The sequence below is a fragment of the Folsomia candida genome, unplaced genomic scaffold, assembly GCF_002217175.1.
Source record: "Folsomia candida strain VU population unplaced genomic scaffold, ASM221717v1 Fcan01_Sc022, whole genome shotgun sequence".
NCBI lineage: Eukaryota > Metazoa > Arthropoda > Collembola > Entomobryomorpha > Isotomidae > Folsomia > Folsomia candida.
The window spans coordinates 2,248,837-2,269,820 of NW_019091214.1; the positions used below are offsets into that span (position 1 = coordinate 2,248,837).

The following is a 20,984-nucleotide window of genomic DNA, read 5'->3' on the forward strand; positions in this document are numbered from 1 at the left end:
TTTGTTTTGGACATAGTTTCGGGCGAGGGTACAAAAATCTTCATAGTTTTGACGTGACATGACCGAGTGACCGTGTCGACGACGCCAAACTTGAAAATGTCGAGTTTTTGTCTTGATACTTTTAGACGTAGTTTTAGGCGGGAATTTCAAAAATTAAATCTAGACATAGTTTTGGCATGCCATGACCGCATGACTGTCTCACTCCACCCCTTTGCTACATTTCGTTTGCAACGGTTTATTCTGAATAGCGTCACTTAATTTCATGATGATGATTAGCTCAAAAAACAAGAGCTTTGAATGATTCATCCGACAGTCGGTTTCTTAGGGCAGACAACAATGTATTGTAGTAAATAGACCCCTCTTAATTGTTCCAAAATTCTCTTTACTTTGCACCTCTGCTGAAGAATCCAGAAGGTGGTTTCAGCATTCAAGTTCAGCAAGTGACTCAGACTCTGGAGAAGTTGCAAGATGGAGCTGTCATGCGGTTGACAGGAGCAAAGTAATCCAACAAAGTAATCCGTAATCTGATTGCATTTTCCAATCTCGTAAATTGGGGATTACGGATTACACATAATTCCAAGACCTAGCTAGGATTACGGACTACGGATTACTTTAAACTGTGAATTTTTCGTGAATTACTGGATTACGGATTACATTCAATGTAATCTGATTACTTAATCTGATTAAAGTAATCCTGGGATTGCCCATCCCTGCCAGCACCCCCCAGAGTGCGAGGCACGCATAAAAGTGTTTTCCAAAGACATACTGAGCCAGAGAGCGATTGTTAGGAAATTTGCTGCAAATGGATTTATCGTCAATCGAAAGTACGTTTCTAATGTACTTAAAAACGTTGGAATCAAGCGGAGGGAAAAAGCGGTTAGAGCTCCACCCCCACGGAAAGGATACCCAAGATCCGCTTGAACCAAAAAGTTTATCCGGAAAATCAATTTTTCGCCAAAACGGTAAATCCACCAACTAAAAGTTGCATGGCGAAAATGTTAAACGTTAGTAGGAGAACATTTCTAGAGTCATTCACAATGACCTACAGCAAGTGACTCGTAGGAAATCCCGAGATCATGCTCTCATCCCAACTTAAGCTGGCCCCAGACTCCATGATTTACTCATGCCTTGCTTATCACCTCGACAACATTTACACAGCATCCATACTTCCTTTTGCTGTGCTCATCACCTCAGAAAAAAAAAGTATGGATGCCTGCCACGATTGCTTGACTTTTTGTAGCTTAGGAACATTTTATTACAAAATCTAGGGGAAGTTAGTTGTTAAAGTCAGGCAAAATTGGATGACTGCAAAACAATTCCTCATTTCTTGTTTGGCTCCAATAAACGTTACAAAAATAATTATGCCACCAAAAAAAGGACAAAATTCACTGCAAGAAGAGGTGCAATTGATTGATGCAGTGCGCGACCGTCCTTGCCTTTGGAACAAACTTCATCCCGATTTCAAAAATTTGATTAAAAAAGAAGCTGCGTGGCTGGAGGTGGGGAAATTGCTGGGAAAAGAAGGTGAGTTTTTAGATATTTCAATGATTTTAGTCCAATTTAGATTGATTAAAATCTAGAATTGTATGCTTTGCAGGACAAAGCAGAAGTCACTTTGGGGTAACTTGAGGAGTCAGTTTGTTTCGTTTTTACGGCGACTCGTAAAACCAACAGGAAGTGGTGGAGGGCGAGCATTTTTCCGCCATGAAGATGCCATGCTTTTCTTGAAGGGGACTGTAGAACCAGATGAGGAGTAATCAAGAAATTGACAAATTTCATTGATAAAATTCAATATTTTATGATTTTATTTCAGAAATTTTTCTAATCTTGATGATGACGAGGAAAATTCTCAGATGATTAACGATGAAATTACGATAGAATTATCAAACATGGGCTCCGTCAGCCAGATTGAGTCAACAATTGTACCTCGGAACAAAGAGGTACCCCCAGGACGGTCACACGCCAAGTTTGGAAAGGTGAGCTACATTTATAAATGTTCGTTTCTTCTTGTAATAATCAGTAATTTGCCAATAATTTGTTTCTGGTTATTATTTTAGAGGAAACTTGACGAATTCGACAAAGAGCTGTTAGGAATGCTAAAAAACGTCCAAGATGAATATGATACATATTGCAAAACACTTGCCGAGAAATTTCGACTATTAGGAAATTCAGACCGAAAAGGATTTTTAGAACTACAATACAGTATCAACTCTCTTGTTCACGAAGCTGAAATGAGGTCACTTTTATCGGGATAAATATTTTGTTCTTAATATGTAAATGCGTTATATTGTGTACGAATTAGGAATTAATATGAATTATATAATTTGTGTTAAGTATTGTGGATTGAATAAAAATAGCCAAGAACAAAATGGTCAAAATAGCCGGTTTCGGATTGGATAAGTTAAGTTAAAACTTTATTCCACACACTAAAAACACAATTCAATTTTAAACCTTTCAACTTAAATTCGTTCAAGCTGCTAATCAACAGCTCCTTCATTATTAAAATATCGACAGAACTCTTCTCTAACTTCACCCCCACTTAAGTTAGGATGATCGCTGTTTTCATTTTGTAGTCTTTCCATTCCAGTGTCGCCGACAGTTTCCTCTCTCCAGTTTCCTGTTTCTCCATATTGTGGTCCGTCAGTGGTTATGTTGGATAGATCCTTCTTTGAAATGAGAAAATTGTGGAGGATGACAGCACACCGAACAATTAGTTTAGTAAGCTCTGGATCTGCATTTATGGGGGCGTGAAATATCCTCCACCGCGCAGACAAAATGCCAAATGCATTTTCTACTACCATCCTCCCTCTGCTTAAGCGGTAGTTGAATACCCGCTGCGGGGCTGGCAAGAACTCTCCAGGAAACGGTTTCATGGCATTTGGTTTTAGGGAAAAGGCGTCGTCCGTGAGAATGACGTGTGGAAGACAAGTTTCACCGACCTGTTTGGGGGGTGGAAGCCCAAGTTTTCCTAAATGAAGGGCGTTTCCCAGAGAAGATCTCCCGAAAACACCTCCGTCCGATTGAGAACCACTAGCACCGATATCCACGGCAGTGAACTTGTAGTCAGGTCCAACAATTGCAAGGAGGACGATCGAGTAGAAGTTCTTATAATTATAGTTGGTGGAGCCGGAATGTGCAGGGGATCGGATTCTAATATGTTTTCCGTCCATCGCTCCGCATGCGTTTGGATAATCCCATAATTCCCGGAATCCAGCTTCGTTATCCTTCCAGTTTTCTTCCATCGGTTTCTTCAAATGTAGTGGTCCAAGCTTTGAGCAGATGGACATCATGACCTCTCGCAAAATAACGGACACAGATTGTGGCGAGACTCTGTAAGAAAACGCCATCTCCATTTGCGTATTCCCAGTCGCCAAGTATCTTAATAATAGATATATGTTTAGAATAAATACTAATAAATGATTCTGAAAAGTTGACATCACCTCAACGTAATTGCAAGCTTCTGATGAGCAGAAACGGGCCGCAGATGTGTATTTTTTCCTTGAATTTCATTGCATACAAGATTGTAAATTTCGTCGTAATTCTCCTTATTCATTCTAAAACAATCCAATAGTTAAAACATTAAAAAATAAATTAAAAATAACTGTTAAACCATTAATTTGAGAACGCAATAATACATCATAATTCATACCTAAAATATAATTGGTGATATTGAGGATCTTCTCTAAGTTGTTCAGCTAAAAACCCATCTCCATGCTCTAGGCGCTGCTCAAAAATTTTCCTCATGTAGAGTTGACGAGGTTTTCGCTTCAAACGGCGTCGAATTCGTCGAAGAAGAAGAATCTTTAGCGCTAGTTCACGATTTACCGAGGGCATTTTATAGATATACAATTTATGCATGAATTTCTAGAAAAAATTGGAATGCTTTCGTGGTGACAATGAACGCATGAGGAAAACAAGTATAGATGCGACAAATTATCCTAGGAGAACGTTATGGTTACGGTGATAAGCAAGGCATGAGTAAATCATGGAGTCTGGGGCCAGCTTTATTTCTCACAAAATATCAGCCTACACGAAGGATTTTAAAAAAAGTTTGGGTATAACAATGTTTGTAAATCTGGTATTATTTATTATTAACATAAACATTGATAAACTATGATATACACTTAGTTGGCTTGGGGAGTAGAGGAAAAACTCGATGTTGGTGGGTTGGGAAAACCTTTACTTGATCCGGATACGCGTCCGAGATCACCATTCGGCCCCTTACATGATTTTTGTAAATAATACGACCTATCATTTAAAATATAAAATAATTCTTCTAATCCTCGTTGACTGGGGACAGCTCCCATGATTGATGCCGCATTCCCGCGTTGAACTGCCAAACTAATCCGTTGAATGAGAAAAGTTGTCGACATTGGTCCAGTGACATCCTTCATCCTCCTCCCAACATCTTGGACGAACTTCAACCCTTCCGTCCCCCATACTCCTGATGTCTCGATAGCCACCGGAACAAAGATATAGTTTGTTTTAAGTTCAGAGTACAGTTTGTGTTTTTTGGTCTCGGCTAGTTTTGCTGCTGTGCCAGCATGTCTAAGTGTGTGAGAGAGATAAGAGGGGGCAAAAGTGTCTGTACATGTAAAGTCCCATATTAGTGAGCGTCCCTGTTTGTAAGGTATTAGTGTTAGACCATCCGGTCTTTTTCCATCTGTCCTACAACACCCTAATGGTTCCCTAATGCTTGGTATGTCTGCAGAAATTAAGGCTCTCTTTATAATGTCATTGGCTTGCGTATGTCTAGAGTGCCTGCCAGCACTTTTTTTACATGAAAGACCATGTAAGCCTAGTTCATCTACTTGTGCGCCGCAAACACATTTATGAGGGAAACATAAATTTAACCCTAACCTCAAACCTATTGCAATCCTGAAGGAATTATCGTCTAAAAGTGTGCCTAAATTCCTCGATGGTAAAGCTTGCAACCATGCACCTGATTCTTTTGACCTTGATGCCAAAATCCTAGCAGTATTTATTGGGGTGGTGGATGATTCCAGGATACGTGAAGATACGTAATTGAAAATTGGACTTTCCCAGGATGATTGAAAAGAAGTAATTGTACTGCGAGGTAGTTCTTCACAACTAATTGACTTCCACAAGTCCTGCGCCTCGGTCACAAGTGAATCGGACAAAGCAGTGACATACGAGGGCAAAATTAAAGAAACCAAGTCAGTGGTGGCAAATGAAGATGCAAGGAAACATGGAGTTGCTAATGTTTCAGATTGTCTAATTCCTAAACCACCTAATTTAATTGGTAATGCAATTTCTTCTAAAGACAAAGGATTAATTTGGCAATTTGTAATTTGTTCTAAGGCATTATGGAGCAATGAATCAAACTCCTCTAGCAAATGTGGAGATTTAAAAATAGGGGCTGCCCTTAGTAGATAAACTAATCGTGGAATAGCTATTGAATGTTTCAAGAGATAATACGCAATATGGCTTGGAATGGAATGCAATCGACCAGCCATGTTAGTAAAAGCGTGAATCTTTTTGCGGAAAACATGTTCAATAGATTCAAGAGTCAAAGGTGCACCTAAAAGTTCAGCATTTTCCTGAGTCATACATGAAATACCTGGTGCAACTGATTGGAAAGATTCTAGTATGCATTGCGTGTTAGTTTGTGGACCTAAAACTGAAACCTCACATTTATCAAAGTTCAATTCTAAACCTACTTCATTTGCACATGAGATAATATGTTGAAAATCGTCTAACACTGTAGTAGGATTGCCACCTAATGTACCATCATCTAAGTACCACATATTAAATTCTGACCCTAAATTTGAAATGATTGGATGCAAGGTTAAACAGAAAAGTGGTGGACCTAACGGATCTCCTTGTTGAACACCTCTACATGAATCAATTAAAGAAGAATTCCACACAAGACTGGATGAGAATCTATAGCACTGATTAATATAAGGATACAAAGTTGGTACAAGTTCGTGAACGGATGAAGCAATTTCCCTCTATCTACCATATTAAATGCATTCTTAAAATCGATTTTAAGGAAGGCTGTAGGTGATTGATGTGGAAAGGAAAAGAATCTACGGGCAGCGTGTGCTCCTGCTTCAGCACCATTTTTTACGTTGAAACCTACTTGGACTGGACTAAAATAATCCTGAAAGACATGATTCATGACCTTCACACAAATCTTTGAAACTATTCTACGATAAGTGCAACCTACCGCTATAGGTCTAATACCACCTGATTTCTTTTTAAGGGCCGTAAGACTTGCACCGTAAATGAAAGGACAAATATCTAAAGGAACTTTTCCTGCTAACATAAAATTGCAAAATTTTGTAAGAGATTCTAACAATTGAGTTCCTACGTCACCAGTATGTTGTGAAACTAGATCTTTCAGAATTTGTGGTCGTAATGCATCTAAACCCCCTGCTGAACCACTAGGAAATGAGAATATTGCTGAGATAACCTGCTCTGTTGTCGTAGTAAATGGTGGAATGTTAGGCTCATCTAAAACAGTAAAATTGTCTAAAGATTGTTGTGGGTGCTTTTCTACAAGTGTGTCCAAAGTCGCTGAAGAATTGGGAGCGACAACATCATCTGATGTTAAAAGCCGTATCGCGCCACGAATATTTCCTTCGGAAACTTTAGATATGACTTTTGGCCCTATGTCGTTGATTTTGCTACCTGACTTATCAAAGACTGAATTTTTGGATGAAAGTGAAATGAGATAGTCCTGATAAGTATTTTTATCTAAGGATTCAAAAATAGATAAATTATTTCTAATTTTGTTGTTAAGACTTTGACCATTCTTTATATTTGCCCTTGAATCACATTGTAATGTTACATATGGAAAAGTCAAAAGAAGGTGCCATGCCTCTGGTGTGTTTTCAGTTATGCATTTATCTATGGCTGACTTGATTGATTGTGCTACCGGAATTCTACAGGCCTTGGGGCATTGTTTGAGAGTTGGACAATTTTGCCTAAGAGAGGAAATAATAGATTTGAAATCAAAAACAGTTTCTGCAACTTGTTCTGATTTTAACTGGATCCCTACGTAATGATATTTCGAAGCGCCATGAAATTCTGTCCTAAGTCTTTTGGTCCTAATGTTTGAAAATGAATTTTTTATCAATTTCCCAATTTCTGCATCGTTTAAGGGTTTGAAAATGCCTAACGAGTCCTGTCTATACGCTTCATGTAACAGATTTTTCTCAATTATACCTCCTGGGACTATATTGTCATTTAGCCACTCTAATGTGAGAGATGTACATGTTGCCTTGCTAGATATAAAATTTGAAAGTGGTGTACTTAATGTAGAAATTGGTTGTGATGCACGTGGATTTGTACAGGGGCTTGACTGTGTAATTTGACTATGTGTGCCTAGAGTAGACTGATTTGCAGGCGACGGTGTGTTTACTTGGGGGCCTATTTGTGTATGTATTTGGGGACAGTTTGCGCAGAACCAGTCATCTTCAGGAATGGCCTGCAAAAGAAGACAAGAGGTGTGATACCACAAAAGACATGCAGAACATTCTATCCACTCATCTGTTGCTGAAGATGATGGTCCTGGGCAGCCCGACACCGGACAGAAAAGGTCATCGGAAACGGGATTTAAAACCTCGGTGGTATGGGGGAGCGGTCGGGAGGATGTGGGAGGAGGACATTTTCTTGGTCCTGTCCTCTTCTTTTGCTTATTCCTCTTCTTTCTTGGTCCTGGATGTGGTCGTGGTGAGGATGATGATGGCGGCGGCAGCGGGGACGATGACGGCGGCAGCGGGGACGATGACGGCGGCAGCGGGGACGATGACGGCGGCAGCGGGGACGATGACGGCGGCAGCGGGGACGATGACGGCGGCAGCGGGGACGATGACGGCGGCAGCGGGGACGATGACGGCGGCAGCGGGGACGATGACGGCGGCAGCGGGGAGGCGGCGGGGGACGATGACGGCGGCAGCGGGGACGATGACGGCGGCAGCGGGGACGATGACGGCGGCAGCGGGGACGATGACGGCGGCAGCGGGGACGATGACGGCGGCAGCGGGGACGATGACGGCGGCAGCGGGGACGATGACGGCGGCAGCGGGGACGATGACGGCGGCAGCGGGGACGATGACGGCGGCAGCGGGGACGATGACGGCGGCAGCGGGGACGATGACGGCGGCAGCGGGGACGATGACGGCGGCAGCGGGGACGATGACGGCGGCAGCAGGGGCGATGACGATGATGGCGGGAGGGGAGGAAGTAGCGTCAAGTTTACATATTTCCATATATCTAGTGACTTGAAGAGCGGCATCGTGGTCTGACGACTTGTATCCAACAATACTGGCGACTGTGATGATGACGCCAATGAAGCATAAAATTGATTTGTATAAGTTGAAAAAGAATCTTCGTCCTCGTCGTCACTACTCGTCACTACTCATGTCGTCTTAAAATATGTCTTGGATAAAATATGTCAGTCAGTAGGCTCAATGTTTTGAAAGGCTCGGAACTCCGTCTAACATATATTTGACGGATATTTGTATATATATAGCCTTTTTTCGTCCAAATTATACACTGGAATAGACACAAATTGCGACAAATGAATTGTTTCCAACACAAATTTTCATTATTGTATAACAATTATTCCTACTATAGAAACTCTCGTTAGTTCCTCTGATATCAATCCGATGTTTTTTTTTGGATTCGAGTACTTAAAACAGAGCCTTCTTGAAAGGAAAACGCGTGCGTTTTGATGCACTTTGTAAAAGTGTTCAGGACGAGTGGTGCAGAATCACTCTGAAAATTGTGTCAAAGGTCATGACTGGTTGGAAAAAGCGACTGAGGCTCGTTAGATAAACTAAAGGGCTTCACACTGAACCAATTACCAAACTTCACAAACGAATAATAAGGCCGGAATAAATTTAGGCAAAGTGGCTCCTTCTTCTGTCCCACCCCTCTGTATTCAGACAAAACGTTTTACTACGATACGATACAAAAAGGGACGGCGATACACTCTTCCATATCTTCCGAAAGTGAGTTTCTCCCCAACTTTCACTCTGATTTTATTCTCATTTGTATTATCATTAATATTTATATTCCAGAACTGAAAGCAATGGATGGGCCAATACAACATTTAGGCAGTAATCCATCATTTTCATTTACACCAACCTCCTCACGATCATATTTAATTGTATTTTAGTTCAGAAATAACTTGACATGTAAAAAAAAGTCGTAAAGTTAAAATTCTCCTCCATAGTAAACTAATCCTAAATAACATCACATTCCTGCTGAAAGTCATATTTCACTTGAAAATAATGATGCAGTGGCCCCTTAAAAAATTGAAAAATGCATGTGAAATATAAATAATTTGATGCACTCGTAAACTGCTTAATAAATTGAATTACTTTCGGCTACTTCTAAATTCTGTAATTTTTGAAGCCATAAAAAAATTTATCTTCTCACTATTAGCGAAATTAAAATATTTTCAGTTGAAATTCGTACCAATAAATTATATGCGAGTGTTTAACCAATTCCTGTAATCAACAATCCATGGGCGAAATCGATCACTTTCTCCAGCCTCATTTTATGCATACGCGTCTATTATTTTGTTCAATATCATTTTAAAACTTCAGTTCAGTACTTACAGAGCTAATACAAGTTTAAAATGTTTCAAATATTTCCCTTCTCACCAATAGTGAAAATAAATCATTTTCAAATGAAAGTCAAATGAATAAATTCCATGCGGGTATTTAACCAATTACGTAATCAACGACGCTTGAAGTTGATCAAGATGTGCATAATTAAATCGCCCACTTTCTCCTGCAGCATTTTGTGCATACACAACTCTTCCCTTGTTTCGCAATACGTATGACATTATGCAAAGCTGTCGTTTTGGTGTCAGCAGGAAGACAAGAAACAGAGAATTGAAACAAAAGATTCCAATTGTCGGGTCAAAATATAAAGTTAATAATTTTTCATTGTTCAACACAATTTGCTTCTTGTTTAACTCTTTTAACTGGATTTTATTGCTAATTTCATTAATTTGTAGTTTGTGCTTAAATGTAAGCCAAACTTGAATTATTTGCACATTTTAATTACTGAGATTGGAAACGAGATCGATTTATTTTTTTTACGAAATATCTACGCAATGTTTATAGCGATATTATCTCTCTTCTTATTTGCTGACTTTGTGCATTCAGAAAATAAGAGTTTTAATTTTACCTCGTTTTGCATCTGTCCTCCCTCTGGAAGACCAGAGGAGTATTACTGCGGTCACGAAATTTCAGCGACAAATCCAGACTGTATGACACATGCGATCTACAAGTGCATCAACGGCCCTAACAAAGTCGCCAGAGTGCACGAATATTGCAAAAATTCCCGATGTGGCCATGTCCCCAATAGAATCAGTTCTTCTTGTATAGATTTGTTTAAGGAAGATTATTTTGAAGGTAATTGAAAGCAATGATGATCTCTTGAGAGAATTCGTTTGAGGTTAATCACTTCATGTAAATACATTTAAGATATCGAATCCGGAAAGACTCCTAAATGCGAAGGATGCTGGTTTCCTATCCTCGAAGATGGGTACAAATATGCGGACAAAACGTTTTACTACGACACGAGAAGGGACAAAGATACTCTGTTCCATATCTTTCGCAGGTCGGTTGCTCAACTTTCACCTTGATTTTATTCTCATTTGTAATTAATATTTATGTTCCAGAACTGGCAACAACGAGTGGGTCAATGCCACATTCCGCCAGTAGCCCATATTTTCATGGACCATTTCCGCAGATCTTTTAATTTATGTTTTCCCAAAGCAAATTCCTCAATGAAACTCCTTATATACATAGTTAATGAATAACTTGGCATTCATGTGTAAATAAAAAATTAAAGCGAAAATTGTCATCAATATCAAATTTAGTAACATCGCATTGCTGTTGAAAGTCATATTTCCTACTTGAAAGTTGTGATATTGTGGTTCCATCAAAACTTGAAATATGTGTTTGAAATATAATTTGATGCACTCGTAAACTGCTTAATAAATTTGACGTTGTCACTTCCAACTATTTCTAAATTCTGCTATTTTTGAGGCGATAATAAAAATCTTTTTTTTCTCGCCATTAGTGAAATTAAGTTATTTTCAGTTGAAATTCATATCACTAAATTCCATGCGAATGTTTAACCAATTACTGTAATCAGCGATGTACGGGCGAAATCGCTCACTTTCTCTTGCCTCATTTTATGCATACGCAATTTTTCCTTTGTCTCTTCCTTTGGAAGGTATGAGACTGTGCGAGGCTGACATTTCGGTGTCAGCTTATCGAATTAATTACTTATTTTATTAGCAGTCAGCACCAGAAGACAAGAAACAAAATTTATATCGATGAATTGAGCCAGACTTAGACTGTGGGGCCGAAATACAGCGTTAATGACTTTGTATTGTTCAACACTAAATTTAATTCGTGTTTAACTTTTTTTAGTTACTGAATTTTATTGCACTGCATTAATTTTTATTTTGTGCTTAAATGTAGACTAAGAGTGAAGTATGAAATTTGCACAAGTAAGCATTTGTCTTGAATTATTTGTACAATTTGCCTATTGACAGAGGAGGAAACGGGATCGATTTATCTTTTACAGTGCAGAAAGATTGATAAAATGTTTCTAATGATATTGTCTCTCTTCTTATCTTCTGATTTTGTGCATTCAGATGAGAGTTATAACTTTACTTCGTTTTGCATCTGCCACTCCTCTGGAAGACTCGGAAAGTATTACTGCGGTCACGAACTTTCTACCACAAATCCTGACTGTATGACACACGCGCTCTACGCGTGCATCAACGGCCCTGACAAGGTCGCCCGAGTGTTCAAATATTGTAAAAATTCGCAATGTGGCCATGTCTCGAATAGAGACAATTATGCTTGCATGGATTTGCACGAGAAAAAATATTTTAGAGGTAATTGAAATCGAATTGATGAGTAAATAGAATTGAGGTGAATCACGTTAATTTATTTAAGCTATCGAAACCGGAAAGACTCCTAAATGCGAAGGCTGCTGGTTTCCTGTACTCAAAGATGGATTCAAATATGCGGACAGGACGTTTTACTACGACACGATAAGGGACAACGATACTCTTTTCCATATCTTTCGCAGGTCAGTGTCTCCACAACTTTCACCCAAATTTTATTCTCATTGAGTACTTATTTTCCAGAACTGGCAACAACCAATGGGTGAATATCACATTTCGTCAGTAACCCACTGACAGCGACCCATCATTTTCATGCACCATTTCCGCTGATCTTTCAATTTATTTCCCACGCCATTCCTCATGATTGAATTTTTTAAATTTTTCAATGAAATTCCTTACATGAGTTAATAAATACCTTGACATGCATTTACACATAAAAATTGACGCAACAATTTTCATCCATAATGAATTAAGCAACAACGCATTGTTGTTCAAAATCGTTAATGACGCAAGCCTTTTATTCAATAGTTACAAATTTTACTGCCAACTTCCGCAGCTTCAAAAAATAGAACCGATTTTCATTTTATGCCATTACTTATGTCTCTCATGATAATGTGTTGTAAATAAATGGGTAAGATTTATTTATTACTGGATGGTTGACATCAAGTAATATTTGAGTCGCATTCTTAATTGTAATTCATGTATGTGACGGTCATGTATTTCTTACTGAAATTCTCAACAACACTAAATTACAGCAGAACGCATTGTTAATGCGTTAAAAATCGTTAATGACGCAACCCTTTCATTTAATAAATAGTTACAAATCTCCAAATTCCAGAGTTCAAAACATGTTCCACTGCAGCCGTCCGTTCATGAAAATATTGATTGCATAAGGCCGTCTTTCTTGCTAATATTTAATAAACTAATTAATGGTCGCGTGTGAGTTGGATGGAACATATCGTGCAATTCGGACATGATATGTATCTAAATATGTAGCTTAATTAGTAATTAATATTTATGTAGCTAGTGAACACTATGCGAGCGTGTTGTTAAATGTGGGTGCATAATTGATTTGAGGCACCTACATATGAACGGCTTTATTTATCTAACTCGTGGTGTGTAATTTACAGTGTAAACTGTAAATACGTGTAAATACATAATTTGAATTATGTTTTAATGTTGATATTCTTAAGATGATGAGTTAAATATTTCTCGTCTCATTGTAGAACCATTATTGAAAGTCAATTAATTTCAATTTGAAGTTTAAACTCATAAATTCGCGATGTAAATGTGTAGCCAATAATCAATCATGCACATATCAATCCAGTGGATTGATTCAGCCCCTGGAAACATGGGGCTGGAGAACCTCTCTAGCCCCATTCTTTGCGAGAGATATGGAGCATTTTTTGGAAAAGATATGAAACTTTTCCTTGGTTCCATATTGCTTATTTACAGCGTATGAAACTATGCAAAGCTGCCATTGTTTGTCAGCTTATCTTACATCTTACTCCGATACATTGATTTTTGGAGCCTTAATCAACTAGTATTTAAGCAAGCAGTAAGCGCCCGAGGACCAGAAACAGAGTACACGGAAGAATTGAACCAAACATTCAGAGCGTCGGTCGTGTCATTTTACACATGTCATGCAAATTGCAACATTTGCAAACAATTCTGATATGGATGAGTATGAGGTAGCGTGACAGTTGGCAAATAAAGTGCACAACACCTTCTAAATAAATAAGTACATCTTTATTGTAAAAAAAGGTTTCTATTTCAATGATCAACCGTTTGATTGACATAATTCGAGTAACGCATCAAGCTAACTTTTTGATTTGTATAAAAACATTTAATTAGGTACTCATTTAAAAACTTCTCAATTACTTGGTTAACTAGATGCATCACTTGAGGTTATATGAATCTTTCGCAAACTATACAATATGCAAATAATCTTCAATCATATCGCGGTAAATCATATTTTAATCGATATTAAATATTAATCGTATGAAAGATGCTTGTTTGGTTCAATATTTTATGAAATTGGATGCAAAAAATATTTAAAACCATTTTGCTGACCTCTTGGCCATGTGGATTTTAGGTCGACAAGCTTCCTTCAGTCCCCCCAACTTCATTAGTTTCAAGCCCTGCAGGATTAATTTGGGATATTTTAAATTGGTTCAAATATTTTTCTTAGATTGACTGAATTCGTGAATATAAATAACATTTTTTCTAATTTGAAGAACAATGCATGGATTCTGAGGATCATATTTATTGTAATCTGTAATTATATCCTAATCTGTGGACACATTTCTATTTAGAAATTTCGATTATTTGTTTATTGAATAAAATAAGAAATCGTTAATAGCTTCATTTGTTAATAATTTTATTTAATTTAGTAAGCATTTATTCTAGATTCGATTTATTATTGTAAATTGAAAATCCATCCACAAATATCAGATCTGAAAATATATACCTGCACCGTGGGCCCTTGTTGGTCAGGCTGTGACCACCAAAGGCGTGCAAACCACTCCCGCACGGTTAACCGACGAATGTGCGTCCTTGGAGGGGACGAGCGTCGTCGTTCCCGTGGTCGCGGACCACTTCCCCCCTCCATCGTGTAGTAAGTTCAAGGATTACTTGTCAAATTAAGCGAAATTAATTGAGAGATAAAGAGTAAAAAATGAATAAGATTGGAATTTGACGTAAACAAGTGAAAGTTGTCGGAATATTACAGGAACGAAGAAGATTTGAGTTTTATGTGGATTACGAATGACTAGAAAATTTCTACTGACGCTGGAAATAAAACGGTGGCGCAGTTTTGGCGTGGCTGGAAATATTGTAAACGTGGCATAGCGTCCACTCCGAAGGTGTCCATCGTTGACCGAGATGTCCAACCCAACCCCCAGTAGCCAATAAGACGCTCTGGCATCGATATGCAAATGAATCATCCATCACACACATATATACATACATATATATACAATGACAGATAAGAAATACAACTAAAAATGCACCTAATTAGCAAATCAAACAAGCATTTCGTGCGAAAATAACTACCTGTCGGATTCATAACAGCAAAAGCATGGAGAAAGTTGTAGGTATATGTATTTTTCGGTATTCTTGCTCGCCGACCCAACAAAAATAACCACGACATGGAAAACTGCACTTATTCCTCAGTTACTTATCATTTTATTCAGACAACTCAACTTTGAAACCACTTACATGCTCAGCAGTACAAATAAAATAGGGAACCATAAACACAAAATGCACCCCTCGTAAAGAATTGTATGCATAAACTGTCATGCGATGCAAACCAATAATCAATTTTCATCTTTGAAAAATTCTAACATTATTTGCACATTAAAGGTACCAAGATAATACACATGTAGATTTTGCGGCATACTTATTACATAATCCATATGCATACTTTACAACATAGCACAGTACAAAATGGAGGGGATGCTAGTCTGAAGAAAGTGCGCAAGAGAAAGTTGATGCATGAAATGTACCTGTAAGTCAGCGAGTAAAATGAATATAACAAAGTTTATAAAAGTTCAGGGATGAAATTGCATGACACCAGTTTTCGAATCATTCTTGCAATTTGTTTATGCTTAGATCGACTGGTATGAAATGAAAGTTGTCATTAATTTACCAGCAATTAGCAGTCATAGAATTTGGTAATACGGGAAATTGAGATATTTGGGATGGTTTACCACTCATAGTCCGTCCAATATTTATTAAATTATCATTAACCATAAATACATATATTACGTGCACATGAAATAACTTCATAATTTTGGTTTATTCGAATTTAAAATCAGAAGATGTCGGAGTCGTGTCTAGTCGTCGCTTACGGTTTTCCAGATTCTGAGCTTTGAACGGAACATATAAAGATCCGTCGATGAAAATTTCATCGCTTTGTTTCACATTCTCCACATTATCCGGCATGATTTCAGGAGATGTTGTGCTGCTTGAAATTCGAATATCCTGATTTTTAGCAGAGTTTGGCGTAGAGGTCATAATTTCAGATTCGGATGGTAATTGTTTTTCAGTTAAAGGCGATTTCGTGGGTTTTGAAGTGGCTACACTATTATCAGAAAGCGTTTCAGATTCGGCGTCTGAAATCATGGGTGGCCATCGTGGTACAGAAAATACCGGCGTTGATGATGGAGGTCGCTCAATCCGAATTTTAAAAACCGGCTCGGGAGCCAGTGGTTCAATGTTATCTTCGTCAAAAATGATCATTGGTGCCGGTGTCATAACTGCAATCTTTTGCTTTTTGTTACCACGAGATTTGATGGCACGCTGAATTCGAAAAATCTCTGATTCTGAATCTTCTGTATCCGGAAAGTATAATTGATCATCTACGTGAAAGGTAAAAAAAGTGTTTAATAATTGATAGTCAAAACCCCATAGTGCAGCTTTATTTAGCCCGAGTCAGGTTGTTATTAATAATTGAGGTGAGCTGGGTATGTACGACCTGTATTGTTCATCTTTCAACTTGACTTCTAATTTAGCATAATATTCTACGTTTATGAAAAATTTCAAGTCGATTGGTTAACTTTTACAAGCCTAATCGATAGACAGACAGACAACCGTGATGGGTACATAAGCGAAATTCAGCATTGCTCACCTGAATATTTCGTACGCGTGTTCTCAATATCTATTTCTCTTTTCATGGGAAATGCACCAACAAAATTAACAATAAGGACAACTCCAAACACTATTTGAATATTATGCATCCACATTTCGGAAATTTATTTTTTTTAATAGGAATAAACTCCAAGTTTTAAAATATTTCTAAAGGTTTTTAGCGAACTTGAGTTAAAATATGGACACTGTTCACCAAAGCACTGTACAAAGTAAACTGGCATCCAGAAGATCCGTAACACATTATTTAATAAATAAGGAATATGTGAGATTTAACAAAAAATCTGAGTTCGTGTTTTATACATCAACAATTGTTTGCATTAGAAAAATAGTAACAACCAAACCGGTTTGCAATCACCTCACACGTATTAAAATTTCCCAACCTGCAAATCTTCCGAATTTTGCAATTGTTTTCTTAATTATGTGTATGTTCGTCATAATTTTAATTGAGTTCTGTAGTGACATCAGGAATTTATTAGTTAACACTTGGATCGTGTTACGTGATGTTAAACAAATCAAAATAACAATAACTTTTATGCAAGTAAAACAAGCTATGCATCAATAAATTGCATAATTCACGCACGCCTTACACATATAAATTTATGAAAAAACTGGAATAGCATCTCAATTTCCGTCATCAGTTTTCACAGTAATTAAGTGTTCGTCATCACAGTATCATCCTCACTACAAACTTTATTTAGTAGTGATTTCTTTGGAAAATTATAGAATTCTTTATGAATTTGAGATTTTCTCAATTTGCCTCTTCACGTTTCTCAAGTTATTTACACAGAAAAATCCGTTGAAATTTTTTTGGCAATGAAAACTGATCGTGATGTCTTTGATGTGTCGTTTTGTTGTCAAGGGCGAAATTTTCAGATAAAAAATAACATTTCGGATACTGAACTGAATCAATATTATTTGACACTTTATCATTCTATACATGTTACGACAAATGAATTGTTTCCAACACAAATTTTCATTTTTGAAGAAATTAAATTTTAATTATTATGTACTGAAAAAATAGTGTGAGTGGACCGTTGTTAAGTTGGATGATTGAGATGACCCCCTAGGTCAAATCCGGGTCAAGTGATCCCACACCCTCCAGTGGGGTGTCAATTGATCGGTCTAGATCATATGATCACTTTGGTATATTATAGAATTTTGTGAGATAAGAATTGGCTGAAAGACTTATATTTTGGAGATATTCTTCAAAATAAACGTTTTAGCTATCGAAATAGTACACTCGAGATTTTTAGCTTAAAAAATCAAGCTAAAAATTAGGATGATTTCCTCCTCAGGAATTAAGTCTCTATGTCTGCCTGTTCAAAAGTTATTCAAGGTTAAAGTCGTTGGGCCGGACAAGGGGACTTTCGGCCCAAAGATTTAAAAATGAAAATTTTTTTTCAAAATAATTCATTTGTCGCAACCGTATGGGGCACCGCCCATAGAAACGATGTCAGTTAATCGTGGAACTGAATCAAGTGAGACGACCAATTTTTCGTCACTTTCCCCACTTGCTGATCACGATTGCTTGACTTTTAGTGCCTAGTTACCCTTAACGGTTGCGACAAATGGTCGAGTTACAAATAAAATAATTATTTTTAAAATAGTTGGTGTAAAAGTCCCTTACAAATACACCAACTACTTTGACCTTTAATAACTTTTGAACGGGCAGACATAGAGACTTAATTCTTAAAGATGAAATCATCGTAATTTTTAGCTTGATTTTTTAAGCCAAAAATTTCGAGGGTACTATTTCGAAGATTGAACTTGAAATCTCCAGTGTGCAGCCCGAGTCAAGCTCGCTGTTATCGGTCAAACCGACCATTTTGCATAGAATTTTATTGTACCAAATACATTTTACTAATGCACTTTACGCCTGTTTTTTGTCAAATAAACAATACGTATTATGCATTGGTGAAAATTTTAACTAAATATAGGTTTTTAGCCTGAATCAGGGCTTATGTACCCGTTATGTCCGTCTGTCCGTCTTGCGATAACTGTCGTAAAACTAATCGTAGCAATATAAATTAAAATAGGAAAAATTTTCCGAGTTTATTAAGTTCGTGTTTTGTAATGGTTTATATACCAAAAATAAATCACAAAATTATATGCACATCGTTCATTACGAGTCCTGCTCTCAGAATAATGCCATCTTACAAGGCTCTGCAAAATTGTTGCCTTTTTAGCCTAAGTCAGTTCTTATGGAACCATCATATCCTTCCGGAACACGATAGCCAAAATGGCTGAACCGATTTAGCTGAAATTTTCAGAACGGGTGAGACCGTAGGGCTTGATCAATACAGATTTTTCAAAAATATGTCACTCCACAAGTTTAAATGCATTTGGTACATTACAATTTCATGGAAAATGGTTGGTTTGACCGACAACCACAGAGTCTGACTCGGGCTCACTGGAGATTTCAAGTTTAATTTTCGAAATAGTACTCTCGAGATTTTTAGCTTAAAAAATCAATAAAAAAATTACGATGATTTCATCCTCAAGAATTAAGTCTCTATGTCTGCCGATTCAAAAGTTATTAAGGGTCAAAGTAGTTGGAGACTCAAACGCCCTTTTTGAACCAACGATTTTAAAATGAATTTTTAATTTGTAACTCGACCATTTGTCGCAACCGTTAAGGGAGACTAACGTTACCTAGATACTTAAAGTCAAGCAATCGTGCTTGCTGATCTAACTAGTAGTGAGCGAGCGAGTTCAATGAGATGAACTCAAACCCCAACAACGCAACAAAACTGCTCGTTTATTTTTGAGGTCTATTTGTACGAGTTTGTGGGCTTATCGTCACCAGTCCCTTCCAATTTTTCGTCATGGTTGTACCGATAAGCCTCTTAAAATCCACTTTAACACAAAAACCTGCTGACATGTTGCGGAGATGCCTTCTTTCCACGACGAGCAACAACAATGGGAATAAATTTAAAAAGGTAGGTAAAAAGGTCGTTTTAATTTTCCTTTTATTGAGGGTGTTATCAAATTCACTTCCTTATCAATTGTAGGCTCTAACCTGCGCACTGTTGACAGGGACTGGCGCCGGCTCCCTCCTTTTGCTCACAGCGTTAGAAAATTCATTCCGCACAAATGCATCCGATCTCGAACTGCACCCCACCCACCTTCCGTGGAACCATTCTGGAACGTTTCAAGCTTTTGATCATGCTTCAATCCGTCGCGGATACGAGGTGTACAAACAAGTCTGTTCTGCTTGTCATTCAATGCGGTTTCTCGCCTACAGAAATCTTGTGGGTGTGTCCCATACGGAAGTTCAAGCGAAAATGGAGGCTGAGCAGGTCCAAGTAAGTGAGATACGAATGATACCAAAGCATTAAATGTGTCATCTTATCAATCATGTATGCTGTGATTAAGTAATAATGGAAAATTAAATCAATTGAGGTCACCGACGGACCGAACGAGGAAGGAAAAATGTTCCAGAGACCTGGAAAATTGTCGGATCGATTTCCTTCGCCTTATGCAAATGACGAGGCGGCTCGTTTTGCTAACAATGGAGCGATTCCACCGGATCTCTCGTACATTACGGCGGCACGACATGGAGGGGAGGATTATGTCTTTGCACTGCTCACTGGGTACTGTAACGCACCAGCAGGGATTCCTTTGAGGGAGGGACAGCATTTCAACCCATACTTTCCTGGAGGTGCTATTGGAATGGGACAAACTTTGTTCAATGAGGTGAGAAATTACATAAATTATGTTATGTTTGTAGTCGTGTGAAAAACTCCAATGTTCATAATGTACAAAAATATTATATTTATTATTACAGGTGATTGAATACTCGGATGGTACTCCAGCAACGGCGAGTCAATTTGCTAAAGATGTGTCCACTTTTTTGAGGTAATTTTTTGAAGCACCAACAAAACGACCTTACCATGATCTTAATTTGCATTAAAAAATTTCTTCTCAAGATGGGCTGCCGAGCCTGAACATGACATCAGAAAACAAATGGCCCTCAAGGTCAAATAATTAACAGTTTAAACTATCTGTTGTGGATGTGGTGGTGTGACATTTAATGTTTCGTATGCTTTGGATTAACAGGCGACTATGATGTTTTCCCTCCTGGCCATGATAAGCTACTACTATAAGCGTCACAAATGGACGGTTTTGAAATCAAGAAAACTTGAATTCAGGCCTCGATCAGGAAAATCTGACTAATAATCAAAGATGTCGAAGGAAATGGTCCGATGTGGGAAGACAATGATGATCTGGGGATGAATATCTACAAAATATTATAATTTCAGACAGGTTTAATGTAATGTTGCGTACAGGTTTATAACTGATGCCTTAATTTTTGCCATACTATCATTGAATTGTGCAGATTTATAATAAAATTGCCACAAAATGTCAATAGTTTTCATAGACTCGTTTATTTTTATTAGTCTTTGTTTAATTGGTCATTGAG

At 37.8% G+C, this 20,984-nt stretch overlaps 3 protein-coding genes across 3 annotated transcripts; 1 reads left to right on the forward strand and 2 right to left on the reverse strand.

Moving 5' to 3' along the window:
* Positions 1 to 2,477: 2,477 nt before the first annotated feature.
* On the reverse strand, positions 2,478 to 3,834 carry LOC110858852 (protein ALP1-like). The gene is made up of 3 exons (XM_022107738.1): positions 3,650 to 3,834; positions 3,441 to 3,554; positions 2,478 to 3,378 (listed from the first exon to the last, which is right to left on the reverse strand). The coding sequence occupies exons 1-3, from the start codon at positions 3,832 to 3,834 to the stop codon at positions 2,478 to 2,480; spliced, it is 1,200 nt and encodes a 399-aa protein (XP_021963430.1).
* Positions 3,835 to 15,598: 11,764 nt separating this feature from the next.
* On the reverse strand, positions 15,599 to 16,788 carry LOC110858764. The gene is made up of 2 exons (XM_022107633.2): positions 16,542 to 16,788; positions 15,599 to 16,272 (listed from the first exon to the last, which is right to left on the reverse strand). The coding sequence occupies exons 1-2, from the start codon at positions 16,654 to 16,656 to the stop codon at positions 15,710 to 15,712; spliced, it is 678 nt and encodes a 225-aa protein (XP_021963325.1). The 5' UTR covers positions 16,657 to 16,788; the 3' UTR covers positions 15,599 to 15,709.
* Positions 16,789 to 18,059: 1,271 nt separating this feature from the next.
* LOC110858743 (cytochrome c1, heme protein, mitochondrial) lies at positions 18,060 to 20,930 on the forward strand. The gene is made up of 6 exons (XM_022107604.2): positions 18,060 to 19,500; positions 19,573 to 19,866; positions 19,964 to 20,257; positions 20,349 to 20,419; positions 20,491 to 20,539; positions 20,621 to 20,930. Exons 1-6 carry the CDS (start codon positions 19,387 to 19,389, stop codon positions 20,735 to 20,737), a joined length of 939 nt encoding a protein of 312 aa, XP_021963296.1. The 5' UTR covers positions 18,060 to 19,386; the 3' UTR covers positions 20,738 to 20,930.
* The last annotated feature ends 54 nt before the right edge of the window (positions 20,931 to 20,984 follow it).

Coding starts and splice junctions, on each gene's coding strand:
- LOC110858743 (XM_022107604.2), top strand. CDS start 19,387: ATGGTTGTACCGATAAGCCTCTTAAAATCCACTTTAACACAAAAACCT. Junction 19,867..19,963: donor TGGAGGCTGAGCAGGTCCAA/GTAAGTGAGATA, acceptor AAATCAATTGAG/GTCACCGACGGACCGAACGA. Junction 20,540..20,620: donor GAAAACAAATGGCCCTCAAG/GTCAAATAATTA, acceptor TTGGATTAACAG/GCGACTATGATGTTTTCCCT.
- LOC110858764 (XM_022107633.2), bottom strand. CDS start 16,656: ATGTGGATGCATAATATTCAAATAGTGTTTGGAGTTGTCCTTATTGTT. Junction 16,273..16,541: donor CACGCGTACGAAATATTCAG/GTGAGCAATGCT, acceptor CCTTTCACGTAG/ATGATCAATTATACTTTCCG.
- LOC110858852 (XM_022107738.1), bottom strand. CDS start 3,834: ATGCCCTCGGTAAATCGTGAACTAGCGCTAAAGATTCTTCTTCTTCGA. Junction 3,555..3,649: donor TATCACCAATTATATTTTAG/GTATGAATTATG, acceptor GGATTGTTTTAG/AATGAATAAGGAGAATTACG. Junction 3,379..3,440: donor AAGCTTGCAATTACGTTGAG/GTGATGTCAACT, acceptor TCTATTATTAAG/ATACTTGGCGACTGGGAATA.